Source organism: Miniopterus natalensis, chromosome 12 (assembly GCF_054644295.1).
Source record: "Miniopterus natalensis isolate mMinNat1 chromosome 12, mMinNat1.hap1, whole genome shotgun sequence".
NCBI lineage: Eukaryota > Metazoa > Chordata > Mammalia > Chiroptera > Miniopteridae > Miniopterus > Miniopterus natalensis.
Window position 1 is genome coordinate 49003177 of NC_142092.1, and position 16927 is coordinate 49020103.

General features: G+C 53.4%; 1 protein-coding gene across 1 annotated transcript; it reads left to right on the forward strand.

Moving 5' to 3' along the window:
* The first annotated feature begins 6487 nt into the window (after positions 1 to 6487).
* GRHPR (glyoxylate and hydroxypyruvate reductase) lies at positions 6488 to 16715 on the forward strand. The gene is made up of 9 exons (XM_087822770.1): positions 6488 to 6601; positions 8344 to 8474; positions 8893 to 8965; positions 9519 to 9635; positions 10901 to 10989; positions 12125 to 12229; positions 12985 to 13120; positions 14485 to 14615; positions 16390 to 16715. Exons 1-9 carry the CDS (start codon positions 6519 to 6521, stop codon positions 16509 to 16511), a joined length of 987 nt encoding a protein of 328 aa, XP_087678896.1. The 5' UTR covers positions 6488 to 6518; the 3' UTR covers positions 16512 to 16715.
* The last annotated feature ends 212 nt before the right edge of the window (positions 16716 to 16927 follow it).

Sequence of the window (16927 nt, forward strand, 5' to 3'; positions counted from 1 at the left end):
GCCTTGGTGAGTTCAGCCTCCAGAAAGCCTGTGGGCCAGGGCCAGCTAAGCCTCGCTTCCTTCCTCAGGGAGGCCCTGGCCCCTCACCCTGAGGCTCCACACACTCACCCCAACCCTGTGGACACACCTCACTGAACCAACACTCAAACGCATTTTCCAGGGGCCTGGGCTGGCCAGTGGAACCCAAATTGGTCCTCTGCTACTCTGTGGCCAAGGCTTGGACCCTTGTATGGTAGGATCAGCTTCCAGCTGCCAGATGGGAGCCTAGCAAGGGCCAGGGTGAAAGCCGCATTGAGCCTAGCTTGGTGTACGTCACCAAGAAAGTTCTTTCCCCTCTGTGGGCCTCAGTTTCCATATCTGTATAATGGGCAAGAAAGAGATCTCTAGGGTCCCTTTGTAAATTATTATAGCCATTGTACTCTGTGGCCCAGAAAGGTGACAGGAGCCCAAGCAGAGGCTCTAGGGCCACTAGGATAAGCAGAGGGAGGACCCCGGGTAATGTGCTATCAGGCCTGAGACCATGAAGATGAGCCAAGACCTCAGGGCTATGGGGTGCAGCCCCTAGCTTCCCGCATTTGCCCCATCAACATGCCTCTCCTCCAAGCACAAACCAGGGGCAGACACTCCCATTAGGGAGGAGAGAAACAGTTTGATAATCTAGATAAAATCCAGTTCTACCTTTTCAACTGCGTGATCACCTATCTGTGCCTGTTTCCTCATCTGTAAAATGAGGGCCTTAAAAATCTACCTCACTGGGCTTTGCAGGAATTAATGAACTCCTGTGTGTGTAAAGTGCTGGCATGGATCAAACACTCACTAAGCTCAAACACTCATTCCCTTTCCTTGGGGCCTCTTCCTCTCCCCCTTCCACTGCCCATCTCAGCTGCTTCCACTTCTCTTCCCTTTTGGCACAGGCCCATGCTTTCCAGCCTCCAGGCCTTTGCTTATGCTGTTCATTTTGCCAGAAAAGCCTTGTCTCATTTCCACCGTCCCAAATCTTATTGCCTTCATTGTTCAGCTCAAGTGCCGCCTCCTCCAGGAAGCCTCTTCTCCAAGGAGCTCTGTGCCCTAGACAAGAACACAGATAACAGGGGCACCGCAAGGGGCCGCTCTCTACCCACAGTGGCCTCCTCTGTCTTCTGCCTGGGTCCGACTCAGACTTGTAGAGCAGTTTTCTCCCCCGCTCGGCAGTACATAAAAGTCCCCACTAGGTGGTGATAAAATGACGTATTCCCCGCGGGGAAGAGCAATACAGCGCCAAGCCCTGCCTCATTCACTCATTCCTTCAACAAATATTTACTGAGCACCTGCCATGTGCGAGACTGTAGCTCCACAGTGGTAAACAAAGCAACACGGTCCTGGGTCTCAAGGAACTTATGTTCTAGTAGGGAAGGGGGTAAGAGAGGGGCAGACAAAATAAGGAAATAAATGAAGCAAGGAAAACATGAGACAGAGGTGAAGGCTGTAAGAAAACGCTGGGCCTGCTTGCATCCAGACCCCTGAGTGAGCAGTTCTTTCTTGAACTGCGGGGTCAACAATCAAAGCATGATTTTGAGGGTCTCAGAGACTCGCCAAGTTGGAAGATTCCCTGGTCCCTTGCTACGCAGAGCGCGGTCCGTAGGCCAGAGCATCAGCATCATGAAAAGGCTGATTCAGACTCAGCGCACCAGCACTGGGCCCAGCACTGGTGGGCACTTTTCTCTATTTTGCCTCTTGTAGCCAGCCCTTCGCATGGCCTGGGGGGCAGCCATGCGCTCCCCGTCTCCCACCCTGCAGCTGCCTCCTGGGTATTTGACCTTCTGGTGTCTCTGGGCCACATGCCGGGGCTGAATCATTCTATGCCTGAGTGGGTGTGGTGAGGGGGGCTGGGTTACAAGGTCAGCCCTCGGGTGCTGCCATGGGACCCCAGGCCAGAGGACTGAGATTGGACTCTAGCCAGGGCTGCGGGAACAGTGGAGAAGAGAGCGGGGCAGGTCTCCAGGACAGGTGATTGGGGTGCAGGAGGGTAACTGGGCTGGCTCAGGCGCTCAAGGTTCCAGGTTCCAGAAGTCAGGAGTAGGGATCAGGCAGAAGCCAGGTGACCGAAACAGATGCCCAAGGGCCAGCTGCCCTAGGCCCAGACCCCTGAACACTCTGCAACCCCAGACCAAGGGGAGGAGGGGTCCAGGGCCTGGAGCAGGGGTGGGGGCTGCAGGGAGCAGGTACCACAGCGGTGGGGAGTGAAGCGAGTGGGGACAGGGAGGCAGGCAGTGCCCAGCGTGGACATGGCTTGGGCCTGTTTTCTTCCCCTGGCCAAAGGAGTGAGGTTGAAAGTCAATCCTATTGTTTTTGGTTCCTGCACGCCCCTGAGGCCCAGCCCTGCACTCAGTGCGCACCAACCACCATGACACCATAGGACTTCCCCATCCTGTAGTTTGGAAACCAAGGATCAGACAGAAGACATGGTTTGCCTGATGTCGCCTGTCGACTTCGTGGCCAAGTCGGAGCTTCTGAGCCAGCCTTGTTCTCACAGAGCCTCAGAAGTGACACAAGTTCCTAACTTTCTGCTTCTAAAGGGACTTCAGATATGTCCTCACCTGTGTTAGTGCACTAATGCTGCGTAACAATGACCCCAGATTTAGTGGCTTAAAACAGTACCCCCTCCCTGTCTCACATGACTAGTCACATATGACTAGACAGATAGCTCAACAGAGCAGAACAGAATGTAAGGGTCAGAAATAGACCCTAGTAGATCCAAACTTGGTATATGATAGTAGAATTTCAAATCAGTGGGGAAAAGATGGATTATTTCATAAAAGGTATTGAACTACTTTCTGGCTATCAGGGAAAAAATAGAAAGAAAATGAAAATCTCAGTAAAAAATTAAACCAGAAAAGTACTAGGCCTAGAAAGCATGAGAGAGATTTTTTAAAAAACTAAACCCAGCCCTGGATGATGTGGTTCAGTTGTCTGAGTGCCTTTCCATACACCAAAAGGCCACTGGTTCCATTCCTGGTCAGGGCACGTGCCCAGGTTGTGGGCCCGATCCCCACTAAGGGGTGTGCAGGTGGCATCAATGTTTATCTCTCTCCGTCTCCCTTCCTCTCTCTCTAAAAATCAATGCAATTTTTTTTTTTTTAAAGAAAAGCATTTTATCAGTATCTATCAAAATGTATAGTGCACATATTTTTTGACCCAGCAATTCTGCTTCTAGGAATTTATCTCACAATGTATTTACACATGTGCAAATCAACATCTGCTAAAGACTGGCCATTGTGGCACTATAATTATAAAAGATGGAAACAACCTAAGTGTTCATTAATAGGGGACTGTTCACTACAGTTCACTCCCACAGTGAAATACTCTGCATCGATAAAAAGAGGCAGCACCATGTGTACTGAGGTGGGATGATCTCCAAGATATACTGTTTAGTGAAAAAACTGGGTAATGCAAAGTGTATATGCTACCTTTTTTGTGAAAAATGTATGATCTATACACATCAAACACCTCTGGGAAAATGTGACTGCCTCTGGGGAGAGGACCCAAATGCAGGGAGATGGGGCAGGAGAATAATTTCTACCTTGCACCCTTGTGTACCTCTGGGAATTTGTATCTCATGCATTTATTATCTATTCCAAAAATAAAGGAAACACTAATTTTAAATAGTACTTAAATAACTAGTTAACCATTTGGAAAAACTTTAAGGGTACCCCCACCTCAAACCATGTGCACAAAATATTTCAAATGGATTCAAGATTTAAATATAAAAGTGAAATTATACAAGTCCCACAAAAACTTCTTTTCTTACTGTTATTTTGAACTTTTGCACACTCTAAATTTCAATTCCCCTGCAGGAGCCGTGACCCTGACCTTCAGTCAGTCGCTCAGGTGTCGCCCAGGCTGCCACTTCCATGCTCCAGCCCCCACCTCTCACTGACCTTCAGATCCTTGAAAGGCCTCCCTGCAGATTTCTCCACCAGAACATCCTCGAGGCATCTGGAGCTCAACTCCTGCAGGGTTGAATTCAGTCATCTTCTTCCCCACCCCCCAACACCTGCTCATCCCCCTGGACAGCCACCAAATGACAGCCACCTCCAAGAATCCCCCCAGGCCAGTGCCTAAAAGTCATCCCTCACTTGTCCCCTTCACCTTCTGTTATGGGCTGAATGTTTGTGTTTTTCCCTGCCTTAAAAAATTCATATGTTGAGCCTTGGCCGGTTTGGCTGGGTTGCAGGCTCGCTCCCTGGACCCAGTAGGGGCTCTGGTGGGAGGCAACCAATCAATGTGTCTCTGTCACATCAATGTTTCTCTCTCTCTCTCCCTCTTTTCTCCCCTCCACTCTCTCTAAAAAATCAATGGAAAAAATATCCTCAAGTGAGAATTTAAAAAAAAATTCATATGTTGAAATCCTATCTCCCAATGTGATGGTATTAGTAGGAGGGGTCTTTGCGAGGTGATTGGGTCATGAGGGTGGAGCCCTCATGAATGAAATTAATGCTCTTCTAAAAGAGGCTCTAGAGACCTCCCTCACCCCTTCCACCATGTGAGGACACAGCGAGAAGATTGCCCTCTGCAAGCCAGGAAGAGAGCTTTTACATGGAACCAAACCTGCCAGCACCTTAATTTTGGATTTCCAAGCTCCCAGAACTGAGAAGTAAATGTCTATTGTTTAAGCCACCCAGTCTATGATATTTTGTTACAGCAAACCAAATGGACTATGACACCCTGCTCAATCCCACAGGCTTGCACAGTGGTTAAGAACTTGGGTCTGGAGTCAGGGTGCCAGGCTTGAATCGAAAGCTCTGCCTCTCACTAACTGTGTGACTTTAATTAAGCAAATGATTTCACCTTTCTTGTCCTCGGCTTCCCCATCTGTGAAGTGGGAAGAGTAACAGTATGTGCCTTATAGAGTGTTGATTTGTTTAAATTGTAGCAAGGTATTTATAGTTCATAGGACAGTGCCTGGAACTTGCTAAGAGCTCCATAAATCTTAGCTACATAATAGATGATCAGTTTTACCCTGGGAAACCCAGATCAGACCTCCAACTCCTCTCCAGATCAGATCCTTCCTCTCCCAACCACTTCACCAGAGCCCTCCTCTGGGTCCTCAGCTGGCTCCACTTTCTGGCTCACGCCCATCACCTAGCAGCACTTTTGAGCGCCTGCTTTGCATTGGGGGAGGGGACCCATTGACCTGTCATGCCCTCTTCTGCTCCTGCTGGACAAACTTGCCCAGTGTCCTCGCCTGTCCAGTGTGTGGGAGGGGCTGGGCTCAGGTATCACCCCTGATTAGCAGAGGTTAGAGCTACAGGGCCATGCTGTTCCCCAGAGGGCCTGGCCTGGGGACAGAAAAACACCTCATTGCATCAGTGTTTGAGGTATTTCAAAAAATGTTCCTGAGGTGGCCTAACTGCAGATAACGGTTTGTGGGTAAGACATTCATTAATGTGTTACTTAAGAGAGGGACATGGCAGGGTGGTACACTGGCTGGGGGTCCAGGTGGCCTGCGGCGGCAGCTCTGGCCTCTCCTGAGACTTGCTGTGCAGCCCTAAGCTGGAGATGTCACCTCTCTGTACCTATCGCTGTTTCCTCTCTGGATCTGGAAGGGGCAGAATGGATTCAGATAAAATGAGCAGAGAAGAGACCACCAGGCAGGACTTTTGCCCTCTGGGTGCTCCCAGATCTGGGAGCAAGTACATGAACAGCCTCTGGCAGAGATAAAGGCAGCAGAGCCGAGGGAGGCCTGGGTCCTCTCACTGGTCCTAAGACTGGCTTCAGCATCTGCACCTCCGACCAGCGCCCGGCCCGGGGCACCAGCGTGTGGGGTTCCTGGGATGAGTTTCTAGTTGTTAAGCACCCACTAGGTGTGTTCCATGGTGTCCTAAGCACTGTACCCAGTTCAACCTCTCAACAAGCCCCTAGGCAGGCAGGCACCACCCATTCTACCCAGAGGCGTCCTGACAGACATCTCCACACACTCACGCGGGACTGGGTCCCTTCACCCACCCCAGCCTCCAGGCGCCCGTCAGTCCCTGAGCTCCTGGGGCAGTGGGTGCTCCCAGGGAGGCCCTGGGGCCGAGTGCCAAGGCCCTGGCCTGCCCGCATCGCCCCAGAACCAGTCCCAGTTCCATTCGGGCTCAATCACGCGCGCAGCTGCACGCGGCGCGCGCCCGGTGCCCCGCAGTTACGCCCCGCACGGAGACACACTGTGGGTGCCTGAACTCGCTGCTACAGCCCCCGCGCCCGGACTCGAGGCCCACCTGCGCCCCGCCCACGCCGAGCCCCCGCCCCCAGCCTGGGCCCGCCCCCGCCGAGGCCCCGCCCCCAGCCCGGGCCCGCCCTCCTTAGCCCCCGCCCCGCCCCCGCCGAGGCCCCGCCCCCAGCCCGGGCCCGCCCTCCTTAGCCCCCGCCCCGCCCCCGCCGAGGCCCCGCCCCCAGCCCGGGCCCGCCCTCCTTAGCCCCCGCCGAGGCCCCGCCCCCACGCCGAGTCCCGCTTCCGGCCCGCGGCCCCGGGTCAGTGTCCAGCAGCCGCAGGGTGGATGAGGCCAGCGCGACTCATGAAGGTGTTCGTCACCCGCAGGATCCCCCCCGAGGGCAGGGCTGCGCTCGCCCGGGCGGCAGAGTAAGAGCCCGCGCCCCGCGCCGCCCCCCTCGCGCAGCCTCTCTGCCCCCCTGCCCCCCCACGCGGGGCTGGGGTGGTGTCGGGAAAGGGGCTGCGGAACCCCGGGCACCGCCCCGGGACTCGGACCCCCGCGCGCAGGGTGACTCAGCGTCTCCGGGAGCTACTTTGGGGGCCCCCAGGCTGCACCTGGGTGGGCTGGGGCGGCCTCCAGAAGCCCAGTTATTTTTTGTGGGGAGAACCGGGCGGTCCTGGGGGCCCAGCGAGCCGGACTTTCCAGCCTGTGCGCGGCAGGGACGTGTTGACGTTTCGGGGGGGCTGAGAGAACGCTCTCTGCGCCCAGCTTTCGGCAGCCCCGAGGCGGTGTCGCTCGGACCTGCACCTCCCCTGGCGCCTGCAGGGGGTGAGGGGGGGCCTGGCTGGAACCCTTCCCAGGGACGGGCCTGCGGGGCGGGAAAACCGCTCGTGATGCAAGGTCCAGGCTGTTAATTCTTTACCTTCCAAGGTGACTCGGCGGAAGTCAGGAACTTTGGCCGTCACTGGTCTGGTCCTTCGGACCCTCGCCGGGGCCTTTGGTGACACTTCTTAAATTGAACCCTGCGTGCCGCCTTTGCCAAGCGCTTCGCGTTTACATAAACTCTTTTAATCCTTGCAGTACTTTGAGGTTGTCCTGTAATTCCCATTTTACAGATGAGAGAACTGAGACTGGGGAGGTGAAGTACCTAGCCCAGAGTCACACAGCTCTGCTTGTGGCAGGGCTGGGATTTGAACTCAGCTCTGTCCGACCACAGTCTGAACACTGCATTACACAGGTCTGCAGAGCCTACGCCAGGCAGAGGAAGATGGAACCCAGCCTCAGACACCAGTGCCAGGGGAAATGAGATTTGTTCATTTCGTTCAGTGCAACAAACGCTTTGCTGAGGACCTGTCCACCCAGCATTGAGGGGGAGGAGATAGAGGCAGAAAGGGTGGCAGGAATGGCAGTGGCTCACACTGCTGCAGCAGGGCGCCAGGCTCCTGGGACGCAGGATGAAAGGTGGCCTCTGACTGGGCTTCGAGGGCCAGGTGCTACAGCAGGGTGCGCTGGGAGGTGCCAGCAGCTGTCCAGTGTCTGGCTCATGTAGAGGCTTCGTACATGTTGGCTGCAGTGAATTAAATGGCCAGGGCTGGGAGGCTGGGTGGCACCCCTGAGAAACATGCCCAGAGCCTATAAGTCCACCCTCCATGTAGTATTGCTTTGATCATGTCTTTCCTGGCAAAGTCAACGTATGAGTTTTCCATTTCATGGACTCACAGCACAGGGCATGCACCTGGACATGGAATCCAATCCCATTTGATGCAGGAACCTCTATGCCCCCCCCCCCCCATTGGCCTCGCCAGCAGTTGGCCACCTGGGTGGAGGGAGCTTACTACCTGTGAGGCCTCCTCTGAGGGTGACAAAGCTCTTCCTTGTGTTGAGCTGAGAGCTGTTCCTATGACTCTCCCCTCAGGTTAGGCTCTTGTCAGCCCTCTCTGCTCTGTGACGGCCCTTTGCCCTTCACCCACCCTCTCAGGACAGTTCTGAAGTGGCCCATACATGACCCTGACTCTCTTCAACCACATTCAGGCAGTCTGAGGCCAGAGCAAGCAGAAGGCAATGTTTTCTACTCTGAGACGGGGGCTGCAGATATGGCTGGGGGACTTTGGGGGCTCAGGAGCATCTGCAGGGCTCCCCTGCTTCTGACTGGTCTTTCCTTTGCCCTCAGCTGTGAGGTGGAGCAGTGGGATTCAGACGAGCCCATCCCCAGGAAGGAGCTGGAGCAAGGCGTGGCTGGGGCACAGGGCCTGCTTTGCCTCCTCACTGATCGGGTGGACAAAAAGCTCCTAGATACTGCAGGTGTGTGCACTGGGCAGGTCTGGGGAGGATTCCGAGGGTGTCTTGGCCTGTGGGGCACATTGGCCTGCTGCTGCTGGCTCCCCAAGGAGGGGTGCGGTGACCTGTGTGAGCTCTGAGGGCACCAGCTGCAGTGGTTGGCCAGAGGGAGCAGTTGTGTGCAGCTCCGTCCAGTGCATGCATTGTTTCTCTCTCCTGCCTGTGAATCCCTGGAGGGAGACCTTTGGAGGGCAAAGACCATGGGTGGAGGCAGCAGGGTAGGGGGGAGAACATTCCAAGGCCCTGGGCCCTCGTCCAGCCCTGCCACAGCCTTGCTTTGTGACCTCCAGCAAGACCCTGCCCCTCTGGACCCATCTAGAGCATGCGGGAGGGTTTGAATCCTACGAAGAAAGATAAAAATGATACTGTTTCTGCCCAACAGGAGCCAATCTCAAAGTCATCAGCACATTGTCTGTGGGCATCGACCACTTGGCTTTGGAGGAAATCAAGAAGCGGTAAATACAGCTTGGATTCTGGAAGGGGGCCTGGAGTGTGAGGGGTCACTACTAGACAGGGAGGAAGAGGAACTGAGCCTTCATTTGTTTTTATTTCGTATTCCTAACCATTCAGTGAGAATGTGAAGGGGCTGATGATGAAATCTGTCTATATGTGCACAGGTCAGTTAAAATAAGCTCAGGAGGTTAGAAATAGCGGGTAAATATATGCCAAGCGGCACCCTTTCATTATCTTTTTGAACCCCCACAATAACCCATTGAAGTAGAAAGGCAAGTATTATTATTTCTCTCTTTAGATGAGGAAATTCAGAAAGGTTAAGTAGTTACTTGCACCAGACATTAGACCCTGGTCTCCCAACTTGACATCCTTCCCAAAGTGGGAGATAGTTCAAATGGAATAAGAGCTGACCATTCCTGAGTGCTCATTTACAGCTCTGAGCTTCCTGGCAGGCAGCGCAAAGAGGGAACAAAGCAGCAGCATGGAAGTGTCCCAGTCATAGAAACTGGTGAAGGTGCTTGAGGCCAGTGTTACCACCAGATGTTTGATTCGTAGTGGGATCCGTGTGGGCTACACCCCAGATGTCCTGACAGATGCCACTGCGGAACTCGCTGTCTCCCTGCTGCTCACCACCTGTCGCCGGCTGCCGGAGGCCATTGAGGAAGTGAAGAAGTGAGTGGACATCTGGTGGGAGAGTTGGCTGTGCTTAGCAGCTGGCTTCTGAGCATCCAGTGCCACCCTGGCCCAGATGTGATCCCTGTGCCCACATATGATCCCTGTCCCCAGATATGCCACATCTAGTGAAGAGGGACAGGCTAAGCCAAAATACTAACGTACAAGGCAGAGCTGAAATAAACAGAGCATGAAGGCAAATCATGAGAGAAAAGGGTAAGTGAGGTGAGGAGGAGGGGGGCGGAGTGTGGATCAGGGAAGGCTTCATGGGGAAGTAGCAGGTGGGCATCCTCTTGAGTGCTCAGAGCAGGTCCGCCATTCCTCACTCATAATGCAGAAATACAAAAGCTCTGAAAACTGAAGGTTGTTTCATAAATCTTTTGGCAGCAAAAGTTAACCTGAACTAACAGGAGGCTGCTTATGGTTTTAATTTCTGCTGGTTGGTGTGAATATTCATGTTTTGCTGCAGATATATCGGGGTGTCTGATACAGTGTGCCGCCCACACGCTGCTGAGGGGGTTATGCAGAATATAGCTTGTGCACCAGACTACCTTTCTGAAACCTAAAGAATTCTGAAATCTGGCCTGAGGGTTTCAGACCAGGGGCTTGGGTCTGTATATCCAGAGTTGGGGAAGGCATTCCAGGTGCAGGGACAAGCCTGAGCAAATGCAGGCCCTCGGAGAGTGTGGACTGGGAGTGTGGCTCCGGGCAGGGATGTGACAGGAACAGAGCTGGACAGCATCATGGGGCTGAATAGACATAGTGCTGAAAATCCCACTCACCCTTTTATCTAGGGAATCTGTACCTTCAATGGAGGTAGCTCAAGATAGGCTTTGTTCCCCTGTCCACCCAGGGCAACAGAGGGTGGGCTTGTGGCTTTATGTTTTGTCAGTTCCCTGGGGTGTTGAGAATATTGGTTCTGGAATCCCAGACCTTGAGTCTGCAGCCTGCTGCTCCCAACTCTGCCCTGGCTGTGTGACCTCAGGCAGGTCACACTTTCTGGTCTTAGTTTCTCCATCTGCTAAAAGGGATGAGAACTTTTAAGGCCCCTTCCAGCCCTTAGAAGAGTCATTCCTGCTGCTTGTCCACAGTGCTGAGTGGCTGTGGGTGTGGCTCATGCCATTCTCAGTCCTTTGGCTTGGAGGGCAGGGCCTATCTCTTGGAACACAGCCCCTGCCCAGGGGTGCAGGGTCTGTGAGTTTGCAGTGGCCCTTGTCTTTGCCCAAGGCCAGGACCTCTCACTCTCCCTGTCTCCATCCCTGTAGTGGTGGCTGGACCTCGTGGAAGCCCCTGTGGATGTGTGGCTACGGCCTCACAAACAGCACTGTCGGCATCATCGGGCTGGGGCGCATAGGTGAGGCCCATACCTCCCCCTTTACCCGCCCCGGCTCACATGGTTTGGTTTGAGTCTCCGGCACCACATGTCGGGATGCTGACAATCCTTTGGAAAGGGTTGCCATGACTGCGTGGTGCCAGTGCACTTCTCATGCAGTAGGAGTATCTCTGATACACAGGTATATTATGATACACAGCTTCATAAAACACAGGCAAAAATGAAAAGAAAAAAGAAACACAGGAGCTCCTTAAGAACTCACTAGGTGAGAGAAGCACATTGTAAGAGCCAGGGTTCTTCATGACTGCAGCTCCATGCGGAACTGATGAGAGAGATGTTGGCTGGGTTGGGGCCCGAAGGAGGGGTTCACTGTGAGAGAGCCCGTGCTTCCGAAGGCCTGGGTTCTGGAAGGCATTTACTCATGAAGCCTTCACTCAGGCACCAGAGGGTCCCGCGGGCAGAGCTGACCTGTGATGCTGCAGATGGGCAGAGCTGTTTTCCTTCCATTGCCCCATTTTGAGAAGCCTGGAAGAGAGGCTAGAGCTCAGCCAGGCAGCTGTCAGTGGTTCTCTGGCATCCTGCTTGGTGCAGAGATGAGAGAGGATGGAAAGTGTGGATAATCTGTCTGGCCTGCTGGCAGCCCTGCCTCTTACACTAGAGAATTGCTTGGAGGAACCCACCAGCTATGAGGCGCATGCTGAGTCTGAAAATCCAGCTGCCCAAGCCTGTCTCAGGAGCAGCATCTGTGAAAAGGTGTTACAGGTTTGGGGCAGGTTGGCAATTTGCCAGTGCCACCAAAAAGTCAGTTGAGGTCTGGGCTTCATGAACAGAAGCAGAGGGCCCAGAAGGATGGGAGGGGACTGTTTGGTCAGACATCTCCTGGGCCACCAGGTTCAGTTATCAGGGAAGGTTAGCAGATGGACCTCCAGGTGACTGGGCCCAAGTCACAGAGGAGCTGTGGTGCTTCCTCTAGATCTCTGAAGGGCTGTCACACGGACTGCTAAGGGAAGTGGGGGCTGGTTACACCGAGGTAGGACCAATTAATACTGGGACTATGCTAATGAAAGGATTCGCTTCCTGTCCCTGGAGCTACTGGGTGCTGTCCCTGCCTCTGGGGAGTCAGGAACAAGCTATGACTTTGACCCCTTGTCTCCAGGCCAGGCCATTGCTCGGCGGCTGAAACCATTCGGTGTCCAGAGATTTCTATACTCAGGGCGCCAGCCCAAGCCTCAGGAAGCAGCAGAGTTCCAGGCAGAGTTTGGTGAGTAAAACCCTGATATGCACAGGAGTCCCATCTGTGCTCAGTGAGAGGGTTTCCCTCTTGTCTGTAATGGCCCCATCGGCAGGCAGAACACAGGAACTCCGGGTGTGTCCAAGGCCTACAGTCCCTCAGGTGGTATCTGTTCTACCTGCCTCTGGACACAGGCCCACTCAGGGAGCACAGAGACTTGTCTAGGCCAGCAGTGAGTTCTCTCAGTGCCAGAGAGCTCTCCAGGTGTGTCCGTCACAGTTGCACATTTGATGGGCAGAGCAGCAGGGATGATGACAGAAATAAAGAGCTGCTGGGAGCTATCACTCAGTTTCCTTAAACTGCTGAGCATTACTGGCCTCCAGCCTGTGTCCAGGTGGATCAGCCCCCTCGTAGGGTGCACAGCTTAGTGTGCAGAGAGCAGGCTGGATTTCAGCCATTCCTTACCCTCTTGGCACGTAGGTCCCTGCAGTCAGTGAAAGCCAAAGTGGCCCAGATCCCGCTGTGTGATCTTGAACAAGCTCTGCCCCTCTCTGGCCTCAATGTCCCCATCTATTAGGCCAGGGGGCTGGATGAATGATGTCAAACACCAGGGTCCCACAAGTGGCTGCCAACTGTACAGTTACGAGCATGCCAGTAGAAACGAGGCCTTCAGGAAGCATCTTGGGAGTTTCCGTCATTGGAGGAGGAGGGAAGGACCTGGCTTCCTGTCCTCTTGCTGTTTGTACTTGGGACTCAATATCTGATGGAGCCCTGCCCTCCCCCAGTGTCTACCCCCCAGCTGGCTGCTGAGTCTGATTTCATCGTTGTGACCTGCTCCTTAACACCTGCAACCAAGGGGCTCTGCAATAAGGACTTCTTCCAGAAGATGAAGAAAACGGCTGTGTTTGTCAACATCAGCAGGTATCCTGGGGCCGCCCGACATCCCTGGTCACTGGGCAGTCCTAGAGAGGGGCTGTCCTTGTTGCTGTGAGCTGAGGTTTTTCTTCCCAGTGGGTTGTTGAGGAGACCTCAGTCTGAGCTTGCCACTCTCCATAAACCAACCAAGCAGCCAACTCAAATGTAGTGAAGGCCACGAGGGAGAGCCCAGGCTGGGAGGAAGATCCACTCGAGGAGGGCCTGGGCCTGTCTGGTTCCCAACAGTTACCCCAACCTTGCTTAGGGCTGAGCACATTGTTGCATTGGTTTAGGGAGTGAAAACATGATGGCATTGCATTCCCAAGTATCCTTGGGCAGCCCCTGTTCCTCTGGACCACAAAGGGCTGGACTTAACGATTGAACCTCCCTTCGGAGGCCGACCTCCCATTGCACTGAGCCTGGGTCTGTCTGTGTGTTGGTGACAGCTTGAACCTTCATGCTTCAGAAAAGACAGACTCCAAATTCAAGTTGTTTTGGTTCCTCAAAATGTCCCTAGGGTGCCTTCAGGCCACTGGGCATGTGATAAGGGCAGAACTTCCCTCTCTGCCTCTCCAAACCCTTCCTAGCTGGTGCCCTTTGAACCTGTTTAAATTGGTCTGGAGGCAAACAAAGGTGAGGGAAGGGGTTGGGTGAGGTCACCTCCCAGGCTCTCCACTGTAGGTGCCTGTAATTACTAAGGTTTAGCTACAAAGGAGGTGACCTGGAGGTGGAGTGAACACAGGGCTCACGCTGATGGCTGACATGTCACAGCCTCCGTCTACTGGGCACCCACATGGTCCCAGCACTGTACCGGCTGCTATTTATTATCCTTACAAGTATTATTTAGTGCACAATACAAAGTCTCTAGCACTTTAGTTCTTTACTTCCATGGTTCAGTCACAGGAAGGCAGGCTGCTCACCTAGATGGATGTGAGTAGGTGGATCACATCTCTGCCCTTGGTTAGGCAGGTGACCGACGGCAGGCTGCAGTGGTTCTCAGTGGGTGGTCTGGGGAGCAACCAGATCAGAACACCTGGATGGGGCCCTGCTCATGCAGTAGTGCATGTCAGTAAGCTGGAATCCTCCCAGCACTCCTGGGAGTTAGGTCCCCCCATATTACAGAGGAAGAACCTGAGACACAGATAATTTGAGACACTTGTTCAAAGTTGCACAGCTAGAAAGTGGCAGAGCTGGGGTTCTCTGATGATAAGACCTGTATTACTATCCTGTATTACAGTCCTTACTATACTAAAGAAGTTAGTGCCAGGTGCCAGGTCTGTGGGAAAATTCATTCCGTGGGCTGTTCCGCCCTAAAGGCAGCCTCGGTGCAGGGAGCTGTGGGGCACCCACACCACCTCTGTCATTCCCAGGGGAGACGTAGTAAACCAGGACGACCTGTACCAGGCCTTGGCCACTGGTCAGATTGCAGCTGCTGGACTGGATGTGACGACTCCAGAACCACTGCCTACGAACCACCCTCTGCTGACCCTAAAGAACTGTGGTAAGAATTGCATTTTCCAAAGCAGTCATCCGCTGCCTCATAGGACCATAGTCGTTAGAGGTGGCCTGGAGGTGCTGTGTGTGAAGCCACCTGAGCAGTACAGAACACAAAGGGTCATGCTCAGGGACATAAATGTTTATGCCATTAGCGGCACTGGTACATAATAACATAGGGGAGGGGCCTCTTGAGTGTGCTCACCCGAGTCTGTGTCCCTAAAGGAGTGAATGGAGGTAGGGGTGAGTGGATTTGTTTGGAAAGAGTGCACTGACCCGGTATCTTTTATCCATAGCTAGTCACAGGTAAAACCCATTACAATAAATTGCTGTTATCAGTTTAAGTGTGAGAAGTCGCAAGTGAAAGTACAACAGCAATATCTGTAACCTGTGCTGGTGACTCAGCTGTTGTCTCCTGACTCCAAACCTGTCCTTGGGTATTCTGCTTTGCGGTGCAGGGGCTGGCTCTCTAACTTCTGCGGGCCCCATCAGTGTGGACGCTGCAAGCAGCCTGGCAGGTGGAGGCAGCAGCACTTGGCTCCCTCCTGCCTTCCTGTCTGCGAGCGACACGCAGCAACTTCTTCACTAGCAGCAGCTGTTCCTTCCATAGTGGCTGGGGAATCGCTTTGCAGTTTTCCCAACACTTGGTTGACCATTGTGCCCCCTCAGACAAGCCACAGCCAGTCAGTGCGAGTTGTAGCTCCACAGGGCCCTTCCTTCAGTCTTCTAAGTGTCAGCAACCCCACCCTTCCCCTTCGTCCCTAGTACTGGCGAGGCAGATGCTTCCAGCTCAGTCTCTGTGACTCCTAAGGGCAGTGGTTCTTAAGCTGTTAGGTTCCTCAGTCACCCGGAGGGACTGATCAAACACAGGATGCTGGGCCCCCAAGGGTTTCTGCTTCAGTGGGTCTAATGTGCTCCCCCGCCAATGCTGTTGGGCCCAGGACCACACTGTGAGCGCTGCCTTAGTGTTCTCTTTTTAGCCCCGTGACCTAGTTAACAGTTCTTTATATTAAGTTCTCTCTGTTCACATAGCTGGTGTGGTTTCTGTCTCCACAATGATATGTAATGGTGTGGTAAGGACCGTAGGTTGGGCCAGTCCCTGTCCTTTGTTTATATTCTGAAAGGGAAACCCAAAGAGAAGGTCCTTAGCTGCCTTCACCACAATGAATGCTCCCATTATTGTAGCCCTTGGAAACTTTACTGTTCCCACCCCACCAGCCAGAAAGGAACATTGGCTGTGATGTCAGGCCTGTGCCCACAGCCAAGAAATCTGTCCCCATCCCCCCAAGGCCTGGGAGTTCAGCTCAGTGCCTCGGGTGCTGCTTTCAAAAGGTGTTTTGGGATAAAGTGACCTCACTTGCTCTGCTGTGCTGTCCAGTGTTTCATCTTGTCATTATTTCTGTAGCTCAGAAGCCCTGTGGCACCACTTTCAAGGGCACAGAGTATGGGTGAGCAGTTAAATTAGTACCAATCACTATCTGGTAACTGAAGGGCTGGGTTCTAGATAAGCTCCAAGACCCCTTTTAAGCCAATGTTCTTATATTTAGGGTACGTGTCCCTCGTCACCCTTGCATCTGGGTGTCAGTAACCTGGGTTCCCTTTACTCTTACTCTGACCCTCAGCCTCAGGGGAATGGAGTGCTGAGTGACAGGAGGGAAAGCAAATCAAAGGATACTGAGGTGGGCTTATTCTTCTCACTGGTAAGCCATGGCCCTGAAAGAAGGGCCCCTGTAAGGCTCTTGAACCACCCTCTTACCTCCCTCTCTTCCTCTCCTTTCCAGTGATCTTGCCCCATATTGGCAGTGCCACCCATGGAACACGAAACACCATGTCCTTGTTGGCAGCCAACAACTTGCTGGCTGGCCTGAGAGGGGAACCAATGCCCAGTGAACTCAAGCTGTAGCCAGGCAGCAGACACCGAGGGCCAGGCAAACAGTGCCCAGGATGCTGTCAGGTGCCCCAGGCTTGATTTGGACCCACAGGACGGGAGCCAAGGAAAAGTCTGATCCTGGAGAGGAAAGACTGGTGCTGTCAGATCTACTTGCCACTTTTGTGGTTGGAAACATCTGCGCTTAAGTGTGTAATTGTATTAAATAATTCTCTGAGAGACCGTGTTGGCCTGTGATTGGGAGGAGCTAATGACAAGAGCATCTGCTTCACCTTTTCTAAATCAGGGCATCTAGTGACCTGCGAGTTCAGCTTCCCACTCCGGTCCATACCCCTAGCATTTTAATTAGAACCTGTCCAACCACCTTACCCTCATCCTCTGCTCAGATTCCTTTACATGTCTGTCACTGAGAATGGGCAACCATAGCCCAG